The sequence below is a fragment of the Argiope bruennichi genome, chromosome X2, assembly GCF_947563725.1.
Source record: "Argiope bruennichi chromosome X2, qqArgBrue1.1, whole genome shotgun sequence".
In the NCBI taxonomy this organism is placed as follows: domain Eukaryota; kingdom Metazoa; phylum Arthropoda; class Arachnida; order Araneae; family Araneidae; genus Argiope; species Argiope bruennichi.
In genome coordinates this window covers 57,519,091-57,538,433 of record NC_079163.1, presented here as the reverse complement: position 1 = coordinate 57,538,433, position 19,343 = coordinate 57,519,091, and the positions used below count along the sequence as shown (strand labels likewise).

The 19,343-nt window shown below is 29.9% G+C and overlaps 1 protein-coding gene across 1 annotated transcript in view; it reads left to right on the top strand.

Moving 5' to 3' along the window:
* The window catches only part of LOC129959990 (ubiquitin carboxyl-terminal hydrolase 33-like), a 93,180-nt gene that overhangs the window by 54,955 nt on the left and 18,882 nt on the right, over window positions 1–19,343 (top strand). Inside the window, exon 14 of the mRNA XM_056072954.1 lies at window positions 2,358–2,427. Within this exon, the coding sequence (XP_055928929.1) occupies window positions 2,358–2,427 (70 nt within the window). The remainder of the gene's footprint in view (window positions 1–2,357; window positions 2,428–19,343) is intronic.

The window sequence follows — 19,343 nt, the reverse complement described above, 5'->3', positions numbered from 1 at the left end:
CTGTACATGGTGACCTAATATGTTAAAATTCATATATACAAATGGTGCACAGCTGGTTCCTGGTGTACTGATTCACCTGGTATTCTAGCACTTCGCTAACCTGCAAGAGATAATTCAAAGGGATCTTTCGCTTTGCATTAAGGATGGTCAATGTCCTTTGATATGATTCTTAAGTCCCAGCTAACACCAAGATAAGCTTTGAGACTAAGAGTATTTAGAATTCATAGGTACGAAGGCACGAAGAAATTGTTCTATGATTATCTTCTTTCACAGAAAGAATTGAAAAATATTGACAATGATTGCAAAATTTATATAAAAAAAAGTGTACAATCTTTTGATCGAAGCATTCTCTGCTTTCGAAACTAAATCTATTTTACTTGCTAACATCCTTAACACTTTTGCAGAATTTGAAGATATAGTCAAGGGTTTTCATTTCCTAACTTGCTAGTAATGAAAACTCCTGACTAAAACAATGTTGCAAAAATCTTTTATATTCTTACCGTAAAATACTAAAAAAGAAATTAGACGAGTTGGGTTGTATCAACGATATATCATGTGACATTTCATCCTACAAATAGAGCATCAATGAATGTATTTCCCACTTTCTAATCAACCAACGAACCACTAGAAGAATCATGAGTGGGATTGTAGATATGATTACAGTGAATAAAAGGGCTTTGTAAAGAAAAATGCTACAGCAATTGTCCCAGTTTCATAATGAAGCTTTATTTGACGACTCCATGTGATTCTAGTTAATCGGACTGTGACAATGCCTCCCAGCTAATGTAGCAATCTGCAGTCTTGGAGACTCCTGTCGATAAGTCTACTGCTGTTAGTAATATGATAAACTGCACTTTAATTTCAAAAACATATGATATGAGTTTCAGGCACGGCTGAGATAACTATTGCTTCATGCTTTCTCATACTTCAGAAATTAATAAAAATAAGCTTCACCGAAAATGCAAGGTTTCTCCAAAATTGATCACAGAAGAAGATAAATTCCTTCAAATACCTGCTTTATATTTCGATGGGTCAACAAAATAAAATTTTAATCATATCGAAAATGGATGGAAAATATATTGAAAATGCATTCTTGAATTCCATGTATATTTTATTGATAATGAAACCGGGTTAGGCTTCTTGAGTTATATTGTATCAAATTTGGTATGTCTGAATGCACTGAACAATCATTCACTGATTTCTTCTGGGAATTAAATATGACTATGGAGTCTTGGCAGTTGAATGCGACAAAGCATCTGTAAATATGCGTTATACATCTGCTTAATACTTAGATAATCCATTACAGTGCTCTGTTGTGCAAGAGCAAATTAACCTTCTGAGATTTCTTTGTATATATTGATGGCAGCATGTCGCCTATATCATTTTCTAATCTAAATCATTTTCAGGGAGGATGTGCAAAGGTCTAGAAATTGTGAAGAAAAGGCCTGTTGTTCTGTTTCAACATTTCTTAACGGAATCGACTTTTTGTTCTTAGCACATACCAAAAATATTTGTACAAGATATTCTCAGTGGTTTCAACAGGCAAATTCCCTAAGGATTTAATAAACAAAATAATAGGGAAAATGTCTCATGTCCAGTATAGATAGCTTGTATTTTTCGAATTCTACATTTTTATGTTTCAATGGAATCTGCTTTAGGATATTGGGTAATTCTTGCAATGTATGCCATCAAAATTCATGTTCTAGCTTGAATTCTGTTGATATGTTTTTCATCTTTCATGTAACGACAGAACTCAGTGTCTGTGTAAAGTCATCTTTTCAACTAGACAGTTACATATAGAATCCACACATCCTAAATTCAACATCTGTGAACTGGCACAGCATTAAAGATCAAAATTTTTAACCTCTTACTGAAAATTTTAAATTGATCAAACATTAGTAAATGACTCTCTAATGTAGATTTTTTCCCCCTCTTGTTGGATGAGCTGATTTAATAAATTTTTCATAAAGAAGGAAGGAAAACCTTCAGTTATCATTTTATGGGGTGCATCTATGAATGAATGCTTTTTATTCCTATTTTTGATATTTAATTCTTTTGGATATTCACCAACTCTGATATTCCTGTAGATATTTTAAAATGTTATCCTTATTATTTGTATTTTCTTTTCGTTTCTACTAGGCAGGGATATTATTGGTGACTAGTTACTAGATTTATTATTAGATATTTTTTAGAATAGTCAAGTTATAATAAAGAAATCTTCTTGTTTTTTTCATTTAACTGTCTCTGTTTATAATTGTTTACTTTTCTGGAAATATTTAAAATATCATAATTTGACATTAAATAAGTTATGAGAGATTTATTTCTAAATTTAAAATACTTTTGATTTTTGTATATAGAAAAAGTGGAGATGAGATGATTAAGAAGCGCCAGTGTGCTGTTGAGCTTATGGAGCGTAGTCGAAATGAAGTAAGATTATTTTTGAGATTTTATTTTCATATTTTCAAAAGTTTTATTACACCATTCCATAGTTATAGCATTTCGGTATCATTAAAAATGAATTGATACTGACGTTTTTGAGTGCTTGCTTCCGCATTTCAACCTCCTCCCCCCCCCTTTCTTTGTAAAAAAAAATTACGTGACCGACTATTTTTCATAATCTATGAGTTATCTGGGAGGAAAGATATTATTCCCTTAAAAAACCATTTAAACATAATATAAATTCTATATTAATGTTGTAGTGACCATTTTGTTGGAAAAAGTGCGAGCCCATATTATATGCCCTTCTAAAAATCTTCAGCGTTGCCACTGCACCAGGAAAATAAAAGAATATAAAAAATTTCTAAAAAACAGGGAAAGTATTTGGAAATTTAAGTTTTTTAATTCCTTTTTTTCAACTAAAAAAAAAAAAAATGCCGATCTCTAAACTTTGCAAGAATAAAAGATCGTAGTCATAGCTTCGATAACGAGATACCATTCGCGACTGTGGAAATTCTCTCCTTTTCTACTCGCTCCTCCTACTCTTTTCTGTTTAAATCAGTCGAATTTCGATTTTAGAAACCTTTTTCCATGAGATTCCTGGATTGCAGCTAATATGAATGCTGTAATTGCATGAGAGAACAGAATAAATTTCTGTGGCGGGAAGAGTAACATTTAATGTGTGGAAACATTGCTGTAGTATTTAGTTACTCACACATGGATTTGTTGAATAGTTTATTATCTGAAATATTGTGAGCTTATTCAGTGTAGATTCGAAAATTGTTTAAACAGTGAGTTGTTCAAAAACCGTATTTAGTACGGATTGGATGGATAAATATATCATCCCTGTCTTTGCTGAATGGGTTAGAGAAGCTTCGCAAAATCCGTTTGCTGTGTACTGCTTTGTAAGAAGAGAATAAGTTTAAATAATATGGGAAAACAAGCACTTTTTAGTCATGCCAAAACACGAAAATAGAGAAAGCTGCTTACTATTTTTTTTTTTAATTGATATTGAACTTTGTATCTGAAAGGAATACTGGAGAAGATAATATGTCAACTTGAAAACGTCAAATTTGATGTCCGAAAATTCGAAACTTTTAGTTCAAGAACAATCATATAAAACTGAACTTTCATTCAAACTTGTTGCGTCACATTTGTCCTTTAATACATTCAATGATACATTGGAAATATTTTCACATATGTTCTCTGATAGTGGTATCTGTGTTTGCGAACATGCTTTAATATTTTTGAAAAGATAAAGAGGTGCATATATTTGAGTAAGAGAAATATTTTGCCTCATGGATTGAGTAAGAGAAATATTTTGAGAAAAATTTACGAAACTGTTGTTCTTTGTCCATGAAATTCCCGAATTGCAGCTAATGAGCATGTACGAGACTTCTGTAACTGCATGAAAGAATATAAACGGTTTTCTGGCTTGCATATTCAGTCTGCGGAAGCAGCGCGGTGGTTGACCTTACTTGATTTTATTGATTATTTTGTTTATTATATGAAAAACTCAGTTTATTCAAAGCAGATTAAGGACTATTTTTAAAACAATGAGCTGCTCAAAATCCGTATTTAATACGAATTAGACGGATAAAAAAATCATTCCTGAATTTGCTGAATGAATTTGATGAGTTCCGCAAAATCCATTTGTTGCGTACTGCTTGATTGGTTAGAAAATAATAAGCTTAATATCCTCATCTTGAATATACGTACAGGGAATGTTTTTCCAGTTTTGAGTGGCAACCTTCTAGAACCAAAGTACGCACCATGCCGAAAGGAATCTGTTGATCTTCACAGTCTCTGGGAGGCACACCACAATTGTTTTCTCTTTTCTTCTTAGTCTGATTAGCAGGTGTTGATTTTCGTTCGGCAGGTACCATTCCTACGCTATTTAATGTTTTTTGCTATGGCAAACGCTTTCCAACAATTACAACAACAAAAAAGCTTTTGTTGCCTTTTGAAATTTTGTTTTTGTAATCGTAAAAGAATGCATACCTCAAAATACCCTTATCAAAATTTTATACCTTGAATGCTATGGTAGTTACGATCTCATATATCGAAATAGGTTTTATGTATTTACCTGATATTTTCATTGTATTTACCAATCTATTTTCATTCAACCTGCAACAAAATCTCTATTTTTTTTTTTTTTTGATGGATTTATCTTCCGTGCCTTTAGAGCTTGCATATGAAATAAATGTGAACAGCAGGAAAAGTTATTTATGAATACTCTGTACTTACGTTTTTTTTTTTTACTTTAAATACGATAAAGTGACTAGACCTTCTCAAAAAGAAGTGGGACTTTGACCTCAAGCTTCGAATTTAAGTCTCAATATTAATTTAAATGTAGATCATATTTTTAAAAAATTGATTTAAAACAGTTGTCTCCTGAAGAATTTATAATCTTTCAGTTATTTTAGATTTCATTTTATGATATGGTCGTCCATATTTGGTAAGAATAAAGTGATTTGACTTCTCAGATTTGTCAAGCGATATGCATTTTTTAAATTTTTGCCCTGGATTATTTTTATTTTGACTTCTATTTAAATAGATAAATTTAAAAAAACTAGTTAAATTTAATTAAATAGCATCTAAAAATTTCCGCTTTTCGACATTTTCTACACATTTTCACCCCTACGTGTTATTGAGAAGCTCATTTGTATACGAATGTAGACTCACATTAATCTCCTCGAGATGAACGCTCGTAAGTGCGTCATCGCTGGATTCTCCTGAGGCGAATGCCACATCCTTATTTCTGGCTTTCGGAATGCAGTGATTTCTGTTAGATAGTGTTACTATTCCATGTTTTTAATAAATGGTTTATCTCATACATTACTATCTCTCCGAGGTCAGATAAAGGTTGGGAAAGTTCCTGTGAAACAATAAGATTTTTGAAAATATCAAATTTGGGGTAGGATGTTATTCTGGTAAGGATTTTTTTCCTCTCAGTTTCATTTGTGCAGTCATGGCTACTACACCGCTTACCTTTCCGAGGAGGGGGGGGGGTGTATGTAAATTTAATAATGATAAATCTATGGATATTTCCGATGACAGTAATAAAATATTAAATTATTTAGAGTAAAAATAGATGATCAAAAACTTAGAATATGCGTAGTTTGCTCGAAGCAAGATAAAGAACGAAACACTGCCTATGAATATAAAGGAGCACTTGTAGGAGCACTTGTTTCCGCGTACCACCGTCACTAAGGGGGTTAATAAATATTTATAGTTACTGCTAAAAACAGATAAAATTTAGTGCAGATTAAAAAAATGATTTTAAAACAAAGATAAATGACATAATATTTTCTCTTATTATCGTACCATCAAAAACTTTAATTTCTGAGAATATTATGTTAGTAGCACTAAAGGAAAATAATTCATAGATATGGATGTAGTTACTGATTACATTTGTATAATAATATTTGTATACAATTATTTTAATCCTTCTTACATTAACATTAATCTTTCATGGTAAGTGGTTTCTAATTAAGTAGCTTCTTTGCAAATTGTAGCCAACCTCTGTTTATTACTCTTATATTATAAAGATTATTATAAAGATGGTACAGTTTCTGATAAATCATAAAAACAACAAATGGCAGGAAAAGTTCAGATCTTTGTTTCTTACATATTTATACTCGGATAAAACTTAATTTATACAAGAAATATTATGATAATGTGTACTTCCAGACCTAAACATCTATGTTTTCCCTTCATGACAAAGTATCTTTGTACTTAAAATAGTATTTTCCCCCTCTGGTATATATTTCTATAAAAATTCCGTGATATTTTGCTTGCCATGTTTTTTTGTTGAATCGCCTTTTTTCCAAACATAGTAGATTAATTTTAACAATCGTTATGGTAAGTAGCCGACATTTTTTATAATGCCCGGAGGTATTAAATAAAGTGGGAACACTAGCAAATGAAGCACAATCTAATGAGGGATCAAGTTGTGCATATCAGATTTAATCAAATTTAAATGCAACCTGAAATGAGCCAGCTGGTCACCAAAAGTGACTAGTAAAATAATAATATAAATTTAACATTGAATCCATATTATGCAAACATGTCTGGGCATGACATCAGAATGGAAACGATATTTCTACTTAAGTAGGTGGCGATAATGAATTCATCACTCATAATTATTTTTACCTTGTTCTTTAATTTTATTTCCAATGTAGTAGCGAATGATTACCAGTGGCGTATTTCCACCTGAGGTTTGCGATTATGTAGACACATAACCACTTGTATTATCCTGACTTTCAGGACTGAAAAAACGAGTTCCATCCTTCTATTAGGGGTTCGATACTATTTAATGATACCAATGCTTCAGTAAATCTGAATTCCTGTCATTTTGCGTTGTATTCATTTAATTTTTATTTGTCTATTTATTTAGACAGTTTCTTCCAACTATACTATGAAATAGCTAAAAATTGTACCCTTCTAAATTGACTGTTATCCTGTTTCAATACCTGAGATATGCTTGTCACGGATTAACTAACGTAGTTGTAGTGAAAAAATCTCACACACATTGGCAGCATGCTTAAGAAATATATAATTATGTAGTACACTTTAGATGTAATTATATAGTAACATTAAAAATTTTGTTTCCTTGCAGTGGGATCTTCTTTATCTATAATGTTCACGAACATTGAAATAAAAAAGTAGTTACTAAATTCAATTTGAAAAATGTAATGATCATTTAGCAGGCAGAAATAGACATGATAAGGATTGGGACAAAAAGAAAAGGAAAAAAAAAAAAGAACACTTAACTTCATAAAGTAATAAATTCTGCCATACAAAAACACTGAGAAGTAAAATAAATGATTTGATGAATTATAAAATGAATAAATTTACAGTAAAGAAAATTAATCGATCATAGTGTTAAAAGTCGATTCCAAAAACGCTAAAATCGACATTTCCGCTTAGATATATTGCCAGATACAAAATAAAAAAGTTAAAAGAAAATTTAAAGCTTCCGATCTCATAACTGCTTTATGATCAAGAACATTCAAATTGTAAATGATCATTAAAATCGTATTGAAACAAGTAAGGATGAACTAACAGAAAAATAAATGCATTGACCAATACAATTCTTTAAAAACAATGCTGAATTCAAGGAAAGAAAGAAACATATTCGTGTCCATGGGCACTTCTGGGTTTGATCACATACATTAAAAAGAAAGAAAGAAAGAACCTCAGATAATTGACTAAATAGACAATTCTTTTTATTGCAAGAATTTTCTGATGAAATTTGTTCATAAAAAAAAAAAAAATGTTCATTATAAAAATGAACCGAGTTCTGTTTTGAACTGGAAAATACGTCTTTTATTGAGATATCATTTCATTCTTTATAAAATAAAGACAGTAATTATTTGCATAGTATAAAGAACATATCCAGAAACAAGTTATCAAGTAATTGAAGTATTTGCAGCTAATAATGCCTCATTGTATCCACTCTGAATGTTGTAAAAGAAATAATCCTTTTAATAATCTTAAAATTCTGGAATTAACAGCAACATGGTATTTCTATAAAGAATACTATTGTTTTAACTTTTTTTCTTATGCAAATATATTTGTCCTATTTATTAAGTGTATACTTTAAAAAAATGTGATCCTTGAATAATATTTCCTCAGTAATATAAAAATATGATTATTAATTTATTAAGGAAAAGTTATTTACAAAATTTTAAAATATTAACGTGTAGCATGCCAGCGCACATCAATATTAAATGAGAACAGGAGGCGCAGTGTTTGTAAAAAAATAAGGACAAGAATTTAAAGCTTGCCAGGGAGATTTTACAACGTAGTGAAAACATGATTATAAATCACGATCGATCTAAAGAAAAGGATTTTTTTGTATGTTTCTGGAAAAAAAGGGAAGCTTGGCTAAGCGGTGTGGTTGCAGATCATTTAAAAAAATTCTTTAAACCAAATGCAACTTTTATATATTAAAAAATTAAAATATGCTTTCAAAATAAAAGATCAAAACTAAAGTTCTGATCGAATAATTTTTATTTCATTTATGCAGGAAAACAGGAAGTAAAAATTACATCATAAAAAAGCAGTGAAAAAAAATGTCCTGCAGATACTCTTTTGACTAATCGCAGGAGTCCAACATTTTACTTCTTGTATCATAAAGACTATATTCTGTGATATAAAATAACATGACATTAGTCATCATCACTAAACACACCACCAGCCCCTAATATGTTTACATTCAATTAATTGTTCAATATTTAGTTTAAAATAAAGATATAAATTCTTGTACATAAATTCAAATTAGTTATCAGTATCGCACTTATCTACAAATGGAAAAAAAAAAGATTTTTATGTCAATGTAACAAACAAAATGATAAATACATTTCTACACATATATAACATTTCTATACTACATTTCTACACAATATATATTGTGTAATTTTTTAATCGGCAATAAGCATATTTTCAATATAAATGTTAAAGAAATTTTATTTTTATCCCAGTGATCAAAATTGCAGTCAGACATATATTAAAAAATGTTACGTCATTTATTGCTCTGCCCAAAGTGTGTCTATTTAATGAAAAATGTGTGAAAATTGCAATTGCAGTGTTTTATTGATCCTACAAAAGCTTGCAAAATCCTCTTTCTTTATTATGGGATGCCACAAGGCAATTATAACTTCAATTTTTTTTTTTTTTTTTTTTTTTTTTTATTCGATGCATTTGTTTAGATTCCCAGCATTGATGCATTGTTTATCCCAGCGATCTCAGAAATTCTGACATTCTGTATGAGAACTACTGTTTGCATTTCAGTGTTAAGTGACAAGGAGCTGAATCGTATTGGTAAAATAATGGTTTTTTTTATCTGGAAATAGTTCCCTGATTGAAAATGGAAGTTTTTGTGTTAGAATGACGTCAGTGGACTCACTAGCACTTAAGGTGCGTTCTGCGATATGAAGACAAACCATAAATGCTAGAATAAGGCATTTGATATAAAAGCTTTCATCATAACATTTGTATTGTTCTTTGCTGCCACTTTAATACAGTCTAGATGCACTTGTCCGATTCAACAGCTCAGGAATTTTCTCCCATCACTTCCAAATAATGATTTCTTAGCGTCATCATCCCATTAAACGTGTTTCCACTGACCCTCTGTTCCTTTAGTATGTTCCCTTTGTATCTTTGACATCGGCACTGTTCTTTTCTGACGCTGCGTTTTGTTCAGAAATGGGGAGGGGGGAGGAAACTACTTATTCAGATCAAGCTCCAATAGTCTTTGATGAGTGACCAGTCACTATATTTTCTGATTGGCTGTATTTTTTAATAAATTTCTTATGATGTCTATAACATTAAAGGCAATAAAAACTTAATTATACAGTTGTAACATCAAGGAGCAGCCTTATTTTTCCAAAGAAGCTGCTAAACTGACTTTCTAGCGTTTGAACACGAACCTAATAGCTTAATGTTCGGGATGAAAATTATGGTCTGTATTTACTATCTGCTGCTGCAGTCAGCTCCTTTGTTTCATGTATCTGTGTTCCTGTATCTGGCTAAAATTATCATAACTACTCTTGTAATGCAAATATTTAATTTATGTTTTTAAATTTTTCTGATATGTTCGGTTTAATCTTCAAACATGCACTAAAATCTTGTTAACCCTTTGGGTACATTTGACGTATCAAAACGTTCCCTATTTGTTTGATTTTTTTTTTTTTTGTAATTCTAATTAGTTATCTCATTATCATGCAGAAGTATATATTCTGAATAATAAGAAATAAATTAATTCTTACGTAAAAGCTACTGCCTTCACATGTTCAAAAAATTAAATGCGCTTCAAATATTAAAGTCGGTTCAAATAAATGTGTAGTCAAAGGGTTAAGCAATCACTCAAGGGACCAAATATTTTTGACGACTTACCCGAAATGGGAATTTATAAAAAAAAAAAGGGGAGAGCTGAAATATTTTCATGAATTTTTATAAGATTTGGTGGTAAAAACAAGATTTTCAAGAAAACAATACATGCAAATGAATGAGTGGAAAATAAACCACTTTTTATGGTTACTACATTTTATTTTATTTTAATTACTTTGGTACATGAAAATAATCCAACAGGATTGTTTGGTGAAGATGCTGCTTACTAGAAATAACTTTTTTTAATGTACTTCAGGCTTTAAATTCTTTATCTCCTTTTCCTTGAACATATATAAATTACTGTCGAATTTTCACCAGGTCTTTGTTTGTTTCTGTCTTGTTGGGTAGGCTTTGATCAATATGCTCAACATCGCTATCTGTACTTGAACTATTTTTTCATCTAAAATTTCAGACGTGAAAGCTTTTACAATCGCTTGTGAGCAGATTGCGTTGTAGTTATAAATGTTCACAAAGACATTAACGTCATTGCCGCTGCACCCTTTTTCATTTACGATTTGCAGCAAAGTCTCTAATGGTTCCGGGTTTATGATGCATTCGTTAAGGGTTTCTTCTGATTCTGCGTCTTCAACTTTTGTATGCATAGTTAATCCCATCTAAAACCGTTACTCTTTTCATGCCTATCCAGTGCTTTTATAAAATGCTTTTCAAGCATTTTTTTTTTTTTACTTAGAATCACGAATTATCCTTTGATTTAAAGCTGAAGAAGTGCAGTTACATTTGAAGATGGGGAAAGAAAGACAGTTTCAATCACTTTTAAATTTTCGGGTTGATTGTGGATGGTATAATTATCGACAATAATGGTAACATTTCTTTTTTGACGCAAAAACTGAGAATCGCGTCAACGAATATATCTTTCCCAAATCGTTGTAACTTTTTGTATTTGATCGATTTTCAACTGGAAGAGATTTAACATTTTTAAAGGAGGATGACATTTTGCTTTCACCTATCACAAGCGGTTTTAATTTCACAATAAAACTTAATATTAACTCCAAACAGAATTTACAGGCGTTTGCTTGCTTTTCCTAAAATGCACTTTTCACCCTAAAATGGCAGAGTTTTATGCGGCAGAAGATGATAAAATAAGCCACAGGGTTGCCACAGCACCAGAAAAACCGGGAAAATACTTAGAATTTAAAAATTCATTTAAAAAAACATTCAGATGTGAAAATTTTCATAAAACCTGGGAAAATAAAAAGAATTTTGTTTCTTTGTTACTTTTTCTTCCATATAAAAAAAGCCGATCACTGAACATTTCAAGGTTTAAGATTGTAGCCTACAGCACCAAACACGAAACAACTGTTTATTCGGGGAAACTCGTCCCTTTTCTACTCCCACCCCCATTTTTCTGTACAGATGACGATTTCAGAAACATTTGTTCTCTTTCCATGAGGTTCCCGGATTGCAACTAATGATGTGCGAGACTGTTATAACCGTGTTAAAGAATAGAATAAATTTCTCTAGCGAGAAGCGCAACATTCAATTTGCGGAAGCAGCGCGGTGTTTAGTCACTCACACGTGAGTTTGTTGATTGGTTTGTTTATTATTTGGTTATTAATGGGTTTTTTAGTATATGAACTGTAAAAATTCGTATTTAATTAAAATGGGACCGATAAAAATATGAATTCTGACTTTGCTGAATAGGCTCCCGTTGTCAGAAGATAATAAGCTTAAGTAATATGGGAAATCAGGTACTTATTGGCGTTCTAAAAGAAAAAAAAAAACATACAAAATTGCTTACCTGTGGGAAAAAGTAATGAATATTGAACTTTGTATCTTAATGGAATGCAGGATAAGATATGACAAGTCCGAAAACGTCAAATTTGATATCCAAAAATAAGCCGATTTCGAACTGTTTAGTTCAAGAGCAATAACTTTTAAGGCTGAACTTTTATGGGCATTGAAACTTGGCTGTGTCACATTCATCCTTAAATGCATTCACTCATATATCGGAAATATTTTCATATATATTCAATGACAATGAAATAACTAAAAAAATAAAATATACTTTAAGTCGTACAAAAATATCATGCATTATTTATTACAGATTAGCTCCGTTTTCAATTGTCTCTTAAGAAATCTTTAAACGATAAAAAGGTTGTAATACGCTATGAAAAAGCTTTAAACCTCATTTCACAAAAATACCAAATGGATCTTATTGTAAGATATTGGAATTCAATATTTTAAAATCATACCACTGCTTTATGTTTAAGAATCTTAAAGTTTTATCGTTTCGTGAAGAAGTTATATAGTTAGGACATACAGTTGCATTCATAAATTTGTATAGATGGACCAAATGTAAAACGTGTCAAAGAACTTCCCCGTGAAAATGACTAAAATTTTATATCTAGGTGCATATAGACTGCCATAATCCTTTGAGCTTTTCAATATGAACATAAATCTACTGAATGGAAAGTAGATGTTACTCTAAGAACAGTGTATAGAATATTTAAAGATAATCCGGCTAGACATGCCTTGACGTTTACTTGAAAGATATTAATAAGTGGCACTTTGATTTAGTTTTTATTTGGGAAGAGATTTCCAGGGCCAGCCCTGCTTGTTAATATTGATAGTTTTGTCTTATTAAGTTCATTCTTCATTACTTTGAAGTAATAAGAGACCATTTTAGAATTCCAAGAAATACCTAGTGTTTTGTTTTCTTTCAGACGATGACTGAAAGAAAGACTGATGACTGACGGACTAGATCTAAAAATAGTGGTGGTACCGGGTGGGGGGTCATTAACAATTTATTCCCAGTCTAAAAAAAATATGTTGAATGTATTACTAATTATAATATAGAAATATAACTTATATTTATGGACGTAAGAAATATAAATTCAAATGATTATTCAATTTTAAATTAGTTTTTGATAGTTATATAACGTACTGATATTTTGAAATTATATCGTTATTTTGGGAATTTTTTTTTTTATCCAAACTTAAAATGAAGTGCAATCTTTCAATTTAATTATTTTTAACTATTACTTTTTCATCCGCAACAGTACCTGTTCGTTTGAATATCTCGTGCAATTGCTTTATTCTGTTCGACTGCGGACCCTTAGCAATTTGGAATTTGCACTGAAAGCTTCTTGTTCCAATAATACTCTCCCCCCAAAATGGCGGAATTCCAATACAAGAAAAATCCTTTCCTCCAAAACTTTCTTCCTACAAAATCTGCTGTTCAGCTGTCTATTGCTCGTCCAGTCGCAGAACACCCCTTTTAAAGTCGAAACAGTAGCTGCGAATTTTGATGTTGTACATGCGGGGAAAACGATGAAAGGGAGTCGCAGCGCTATCTATCGACAACTTTTTGAACTAAAACAGAAAAAATGCGAAAAAAATTGCATGACTTGTCGCATAAATTTGCTGCTAGATATTTTTTTTTTTTTTTTACTTTAACCGTTTTCCTGTTATACATTTTTGAATATCATCGTATATTTCAGGACGCCCTGTAAGTGACCATAATGGAATAAATAAAATACTGGCCCATTTTAGTTCACAAATTGTTAATATTGTTTTAATATTTTATTACTCATAAAATTTTAATTTTTTACAAATTTATTTATTTGGTAACTAGGTAATAACATTTCTTTAATCGACCTGCCTGCTGCGCCCTCCCCCTGAGGCCAGCGGCTCTATGCATATGCCTGGTCTGCTCAGCTGGAAATCCGCCACTGCATATCTTCATGCTATAGTAAGTCAAGTAATTCTGGTTGGAACCATTTTGCAGTTTCTAACTAATCAAAGGCGAATAATAGTACATCATCCATGTAAAGATCATTTTCTGGTATAGCTGTGGCAGCAGGGAATATTTTATCGTCGATAGCGATTAGTGTTTTAATGTTCTCAAAATAATAATAATAATAAAAAAAAAAATGCCTCCTTGCAGTCCCATACGTAACTATTGTAAAACTTATCAGTTTTAACAAAGATTATCCACGTGATTTTTTTCTTACCAAAATAGAAAAACAGTAGTTAATATAGATTTTATAAAAGCTGTTAAATTAAATAATTTTTTTTTGTTATGATGTAACTAATCCATGAAATATATCCTAAGAATAATATGTCTTCTCAAAGTTTCTTGTTTGTGTGTTTTCAGAAATTTCATCCTGTGGGATTTCAAATAATTATGCATTCCTTCTTTGTTATAGATTTATTTTTCAGAAATATTCATGAAGAATTTCTTGCATTCAAAAATATTAAGTCGATAGTTAATATGAAAATTAAAATTAACATTCCTTTTGTTATAAATTGCGATGTTTCAAATTTTTTTTAATAATTATTTGTTTATTTATTTTGTAAAAAAAAAGTTTGAACATGCAAAGAAAATGTGCAACTGATGAATTCTTATATACCATTCTAAAAAGAAAATTAATAAAGATTTGTGTTAGATAAGAGAAAAAGGGCATTCTTAATTTTAAAAAATTGCATTTGTGTATATCTCTACTGGGGCTGGGCCATGACCGAACTTCATCGTCGAGATGTATCGTCCAACATATATTGATATATCTTTATTCCGTTATTCATTTATTGCTGTTATAAATAGCATCTCTTAAAATATTGACTAATCTAAATTTGAACGCCTCCAAATAAAATTAATTTTCATTTTATATAATTAAATATGTTCGTGTTTTTTTTCAATAAAAATAATTAGAAAATAATTGTCTTAGATCCCCTTAAATAAAGTGTGTTGATGTCGAAGCAATTGTACAATTTACCATATTCCGGAGTCCGCTTCTCCCCTTCCCCGTAACGTATTAATGTGTAAAATTTTACCTTTATTACTGCTGATTTATAAAACGTCTATTTCTTTCATTTTCATCAAAGAAAGAAGAGAAAGAAAGAAAACGATATAATAATGCCTTTAACAGATAATATTAAGTAGTTTTTAATAAAACTCGAATTCAAAAATTTAATGTCTTGAAAAATTAATTCTGTATATGGATTACATAAATTTTTATCCTTTTTTCAACAGTATTATTGTCAGATTTCATTTAAATATGCACTAGAATTTTAAAATAGGTAAATTAAGTATTCCAAATTAAAGAGGCATATAATTTATTATTTCAAAAAACAAAGGTACACGAAAAATAGTAATTCCGATATGAGTAAAACATGAATAACAAGTATTATAGAGTATAAGTTTATTTATGGAAGAATGATGCGACACATTAAAAATTTTAGAAAAGATCTACCAAAGTTCGTTCTTGTATGAAACATCATAGTCAAATAAAAGAAAAACACGCCATTTTATATTATCGTTAGTATAAACTCAATGAAAAAAATGACCAATACTCAAATAAATCACTATATTTCTGAATGTTAAAATTCAGTCTGATTATTTCTATCTAATTTTCTGTTTGTTATTTCAAATTATTTTATCAACATTTTGGCATGTTATAAAATTTAAAATGAAATGAAAAATTGAAAATTAAAATAAAATATGAAAATTTAAAATGTAGAGGGGGAATGAAATGTAAAAGAGTTATATAACAAACAGTTATAGATTGAAAAATTATCACTAAAATAATCTTTATCTTAAAAACAGAAAAATAAAAATGCGACTAGAAATTTTCTTAAGTCAGTTGAATGTAAGATTTTTTAAAATCAGTTCACAATACTGTATGTTTGAAAATAAAAACAAATGACTGAAAGAAGGGAGGAAAAGAAAACATTTTTACTGCATGAAAATTTGAAAAAAGTGCATACATTCCAATCATATAGACTGAAATAAACGGTGTAATAAATATCTGCCCATTAAAAATAACCTTTAACTCAAATACAAAATAAAACAATTTAATAAAGAAATATAGTATAAAATTTTAGAAGAGTATTTTCTAAAGATACAAAACTAGAAAAATTATACGTTTTTAGAAATATAGCGCTATACTATACTACAGAAGAGTATGCGGATTAAAAAGGATACTATCAGAATTTCTACTGATATAAAAAATATCGCCTTGAAATCCTGTAGTAAAATATTGGCTTGAATGATTCTTGATAGTCATGAAAATTCGATCATTATCGGAAATTTGATTATTATTGAAGACTCTAATTATCGGAAGTTCTATCAAGACTGACTAAGCACTCGAACTTTGAAGGAATTTCCGAGAGCCACTAATAGTCAGCGCTTTAGGAGGGATTCTTTCCCGTTGTCCATTCTTGTGCCCCTTAAGGTGGAGGAGAAGGGATTTCCATTCATAAAAAGGGGCATTTACATAAAGTTTTAGTTTTCCATCTGTGCAAAAAAAAAAAAAAAAAAAAAACCTTGTTAGAGCAAGTGCATATCATTTGTTATATGTGTGGAAATGATTTTATGGTTGAGGATTAAGCTTTCGCATTGCAATTCTGTCTTCCATTAAAAAAGATGGCACTTCCTTTCAGTGCATTATTGCAGGAAGATCTGAAAGACATCAAAAGCTGTCGCATTTTTTATTCCAGGTTGTTTGAAATAACATAATAACATTAAACGTATATATATATTAAAAATTTAACTACAATGCTGTACTGAAAATTTCAATTTTGTGCTGCTCTTTTTATATTTGTTCATATCTTAAACACAAAATTCAGAATTTATCGGTGATACTAATTTTAAGCAAAACGTTTTTTTTTTTTTTTTTTTTTTTTTTTCCCACTTCCCGTGGAAGTCACTCTCCAAATCGCGGCTATATTTAATTGTTAATAAGGCATTGTGTTACAGTAAGTTATAATATTCGTATTCCTAACTAAAGAATTTTGTACTTAGAATGTTCATTTAATAAGAAGTTAAAAGGATGTTTATTTAATAAGAATGATTATATATTGGGTTGTGGCCTCCTTCCCCTTGTCTGTCTGGAGCAAAAATATAAAGATGAAAAATGTCAATTTTGATGCTAAAATGTTAAAAAAATTTATTATAGTAAATTAAGATTTTTTTTCAGTCATTAAAAATCATTAGAACAAAAATGAAAAAGGGACTTCCGTTTAAATCAAATTTGATGATTTGATGAGAAATTTAGTTTCATACTTTAAAATGTATGTTAATTTTTGAAATGTGTTACGAAATTTAGAATTATAAAAACTTGTATGGATAGAATTAAACAAACAAAAAAAAATGCTTGGAAAATGATGGCAATGTTCTAATACTTCGTTAAGCATATCTGCTCTGAATTTCAAATTTAAATAAGTATATTTTTAATGATAATAATAATTAATATCTTGCTTAATAACTTCTTTGGGTCGGATATCGTAATTAATTAATTGGATAAATGCTATGAAATATATTTAAAATTAAGAAATGTTTAACATCTGTTTCCAAACAGATTGATTTGTAATTTTTTTATTGATTTTTAAACTTAATTCAGGAAGATATTAAAAATTATTGTAAAACTGCTTTACTATTATTTCTGGGAGATATTTCGAATTTTTAAATATATGAACCATAAGAAATTTGATTAAATTGTAATTATATCTGAAAATAAAAGATAATTTTTTAATTATATTTAAATAGAAATCTCGTTGTGGTATCTTTCAGTTTAGGGAAGAAAAAACTATTGATTTCATAATGCACGCTTGAAGGAAATGTTTTTATATATAAAAATTTGGCAGTATTTATAGAAATATTGACAAAAATTATGTACAAAGGTGGAAAGCAATGAAGAGCAACAAAAATAAACACTAACCGAAACGAAGCCGAAAATTAATTTTTAGCATCGGTTTACTGCATCGCGATTCATCTTGAACCATCATCATTCATGGTCACAATACCGGTAAATCGATATTTTTTTTTAAACTGATGTCGAAAAATATATTTTTCAAAGTATCGAATGTTTTTTCCGATAAATCGGAAATCAGTACAATTCTTAATTTATACTATGGTCATTTTCAAAAATTCAGTAAAAAAGTCATTGTAGCTATGTGTATATGTTACGAATCTTCTAAACAAATGCGCCGAAATAACCCTAACTTTGCACACTTATTTTAGACAAGAAAAAGAATATTGTCAACTTTTGACAGCGAAAAAGTTAATTATGTATTCATAAATTAGAAATTACCTGCAGCTATGCCAGATTTTTTTTTTTTTTACAATTATTTCGAAGCAAATTATTCTACAAGAAATATTTTTTATGCCATCTTAAAATTCAAATTTTGCTCCTTTTCAATTATACCACTTTCGTTTCCATGCAATGCTACCTTCAATTTCTATTATTTTATTCACATTTAATAAGTAGTAAAGTAAATGCTGGCGATTTTGAAGTAAGGAATTTTATTGGTGGTTTTGAAATTCGTCTGATTCATTCCTTTTTAAAATAGCCTAATTGTCCAATTGACATTCTCATTTCATTTAAAAATATTTTAAATGATAAAAGAATTTTGTATATTATAATATTTTATAAAGAAGTGTTTTTTTACTCTAAAATTGTCGCCAGATGACTGCATGAAAGTGTTCCATTCGACCGGGATTCTGAATTTTTACATATAGCTGAATGTGTGTGGAATTTAATGAGAATTTCGTTTACTGTGTCTTCTGGGATGTAAAAGCAGATGCTTACCTGTCGATAATGATATCATATTATTCCTATAAATGTCTATGCACCGTGTACATGTAACTCATAAAGGTAAATGGGTCTCGTATTTCAAGAACCCGGAAAACAGCAGAGCCTTCGTTAGTTCGAACTCCAATTTTAATTTTTCAACTTCAAACAGATCATGTCTCGCTCTTTCTTTCCCTCCCCTCTCAATTACTAAATCGTCAATTTCGTTTACTATCTCAATATTTCAGCAGTGGTTTAGTTATGGCCCTAAGTAATGGAATGAGGCTTATTTCAATAAAATGGTCAATTTAGTTTCATGTTTCGGCGTAGTTTTATCATGTTAACGTTTTATTTTAGGTTAATATATTTTATTTTTTTTCATTTATCTATTATGATTCCAGACTGCCTGGCATCCACATTGTTGTACAGTATTATTAAAATAGATGTTTGGTTTGATAAATATTCTAATAACTAAGTGTA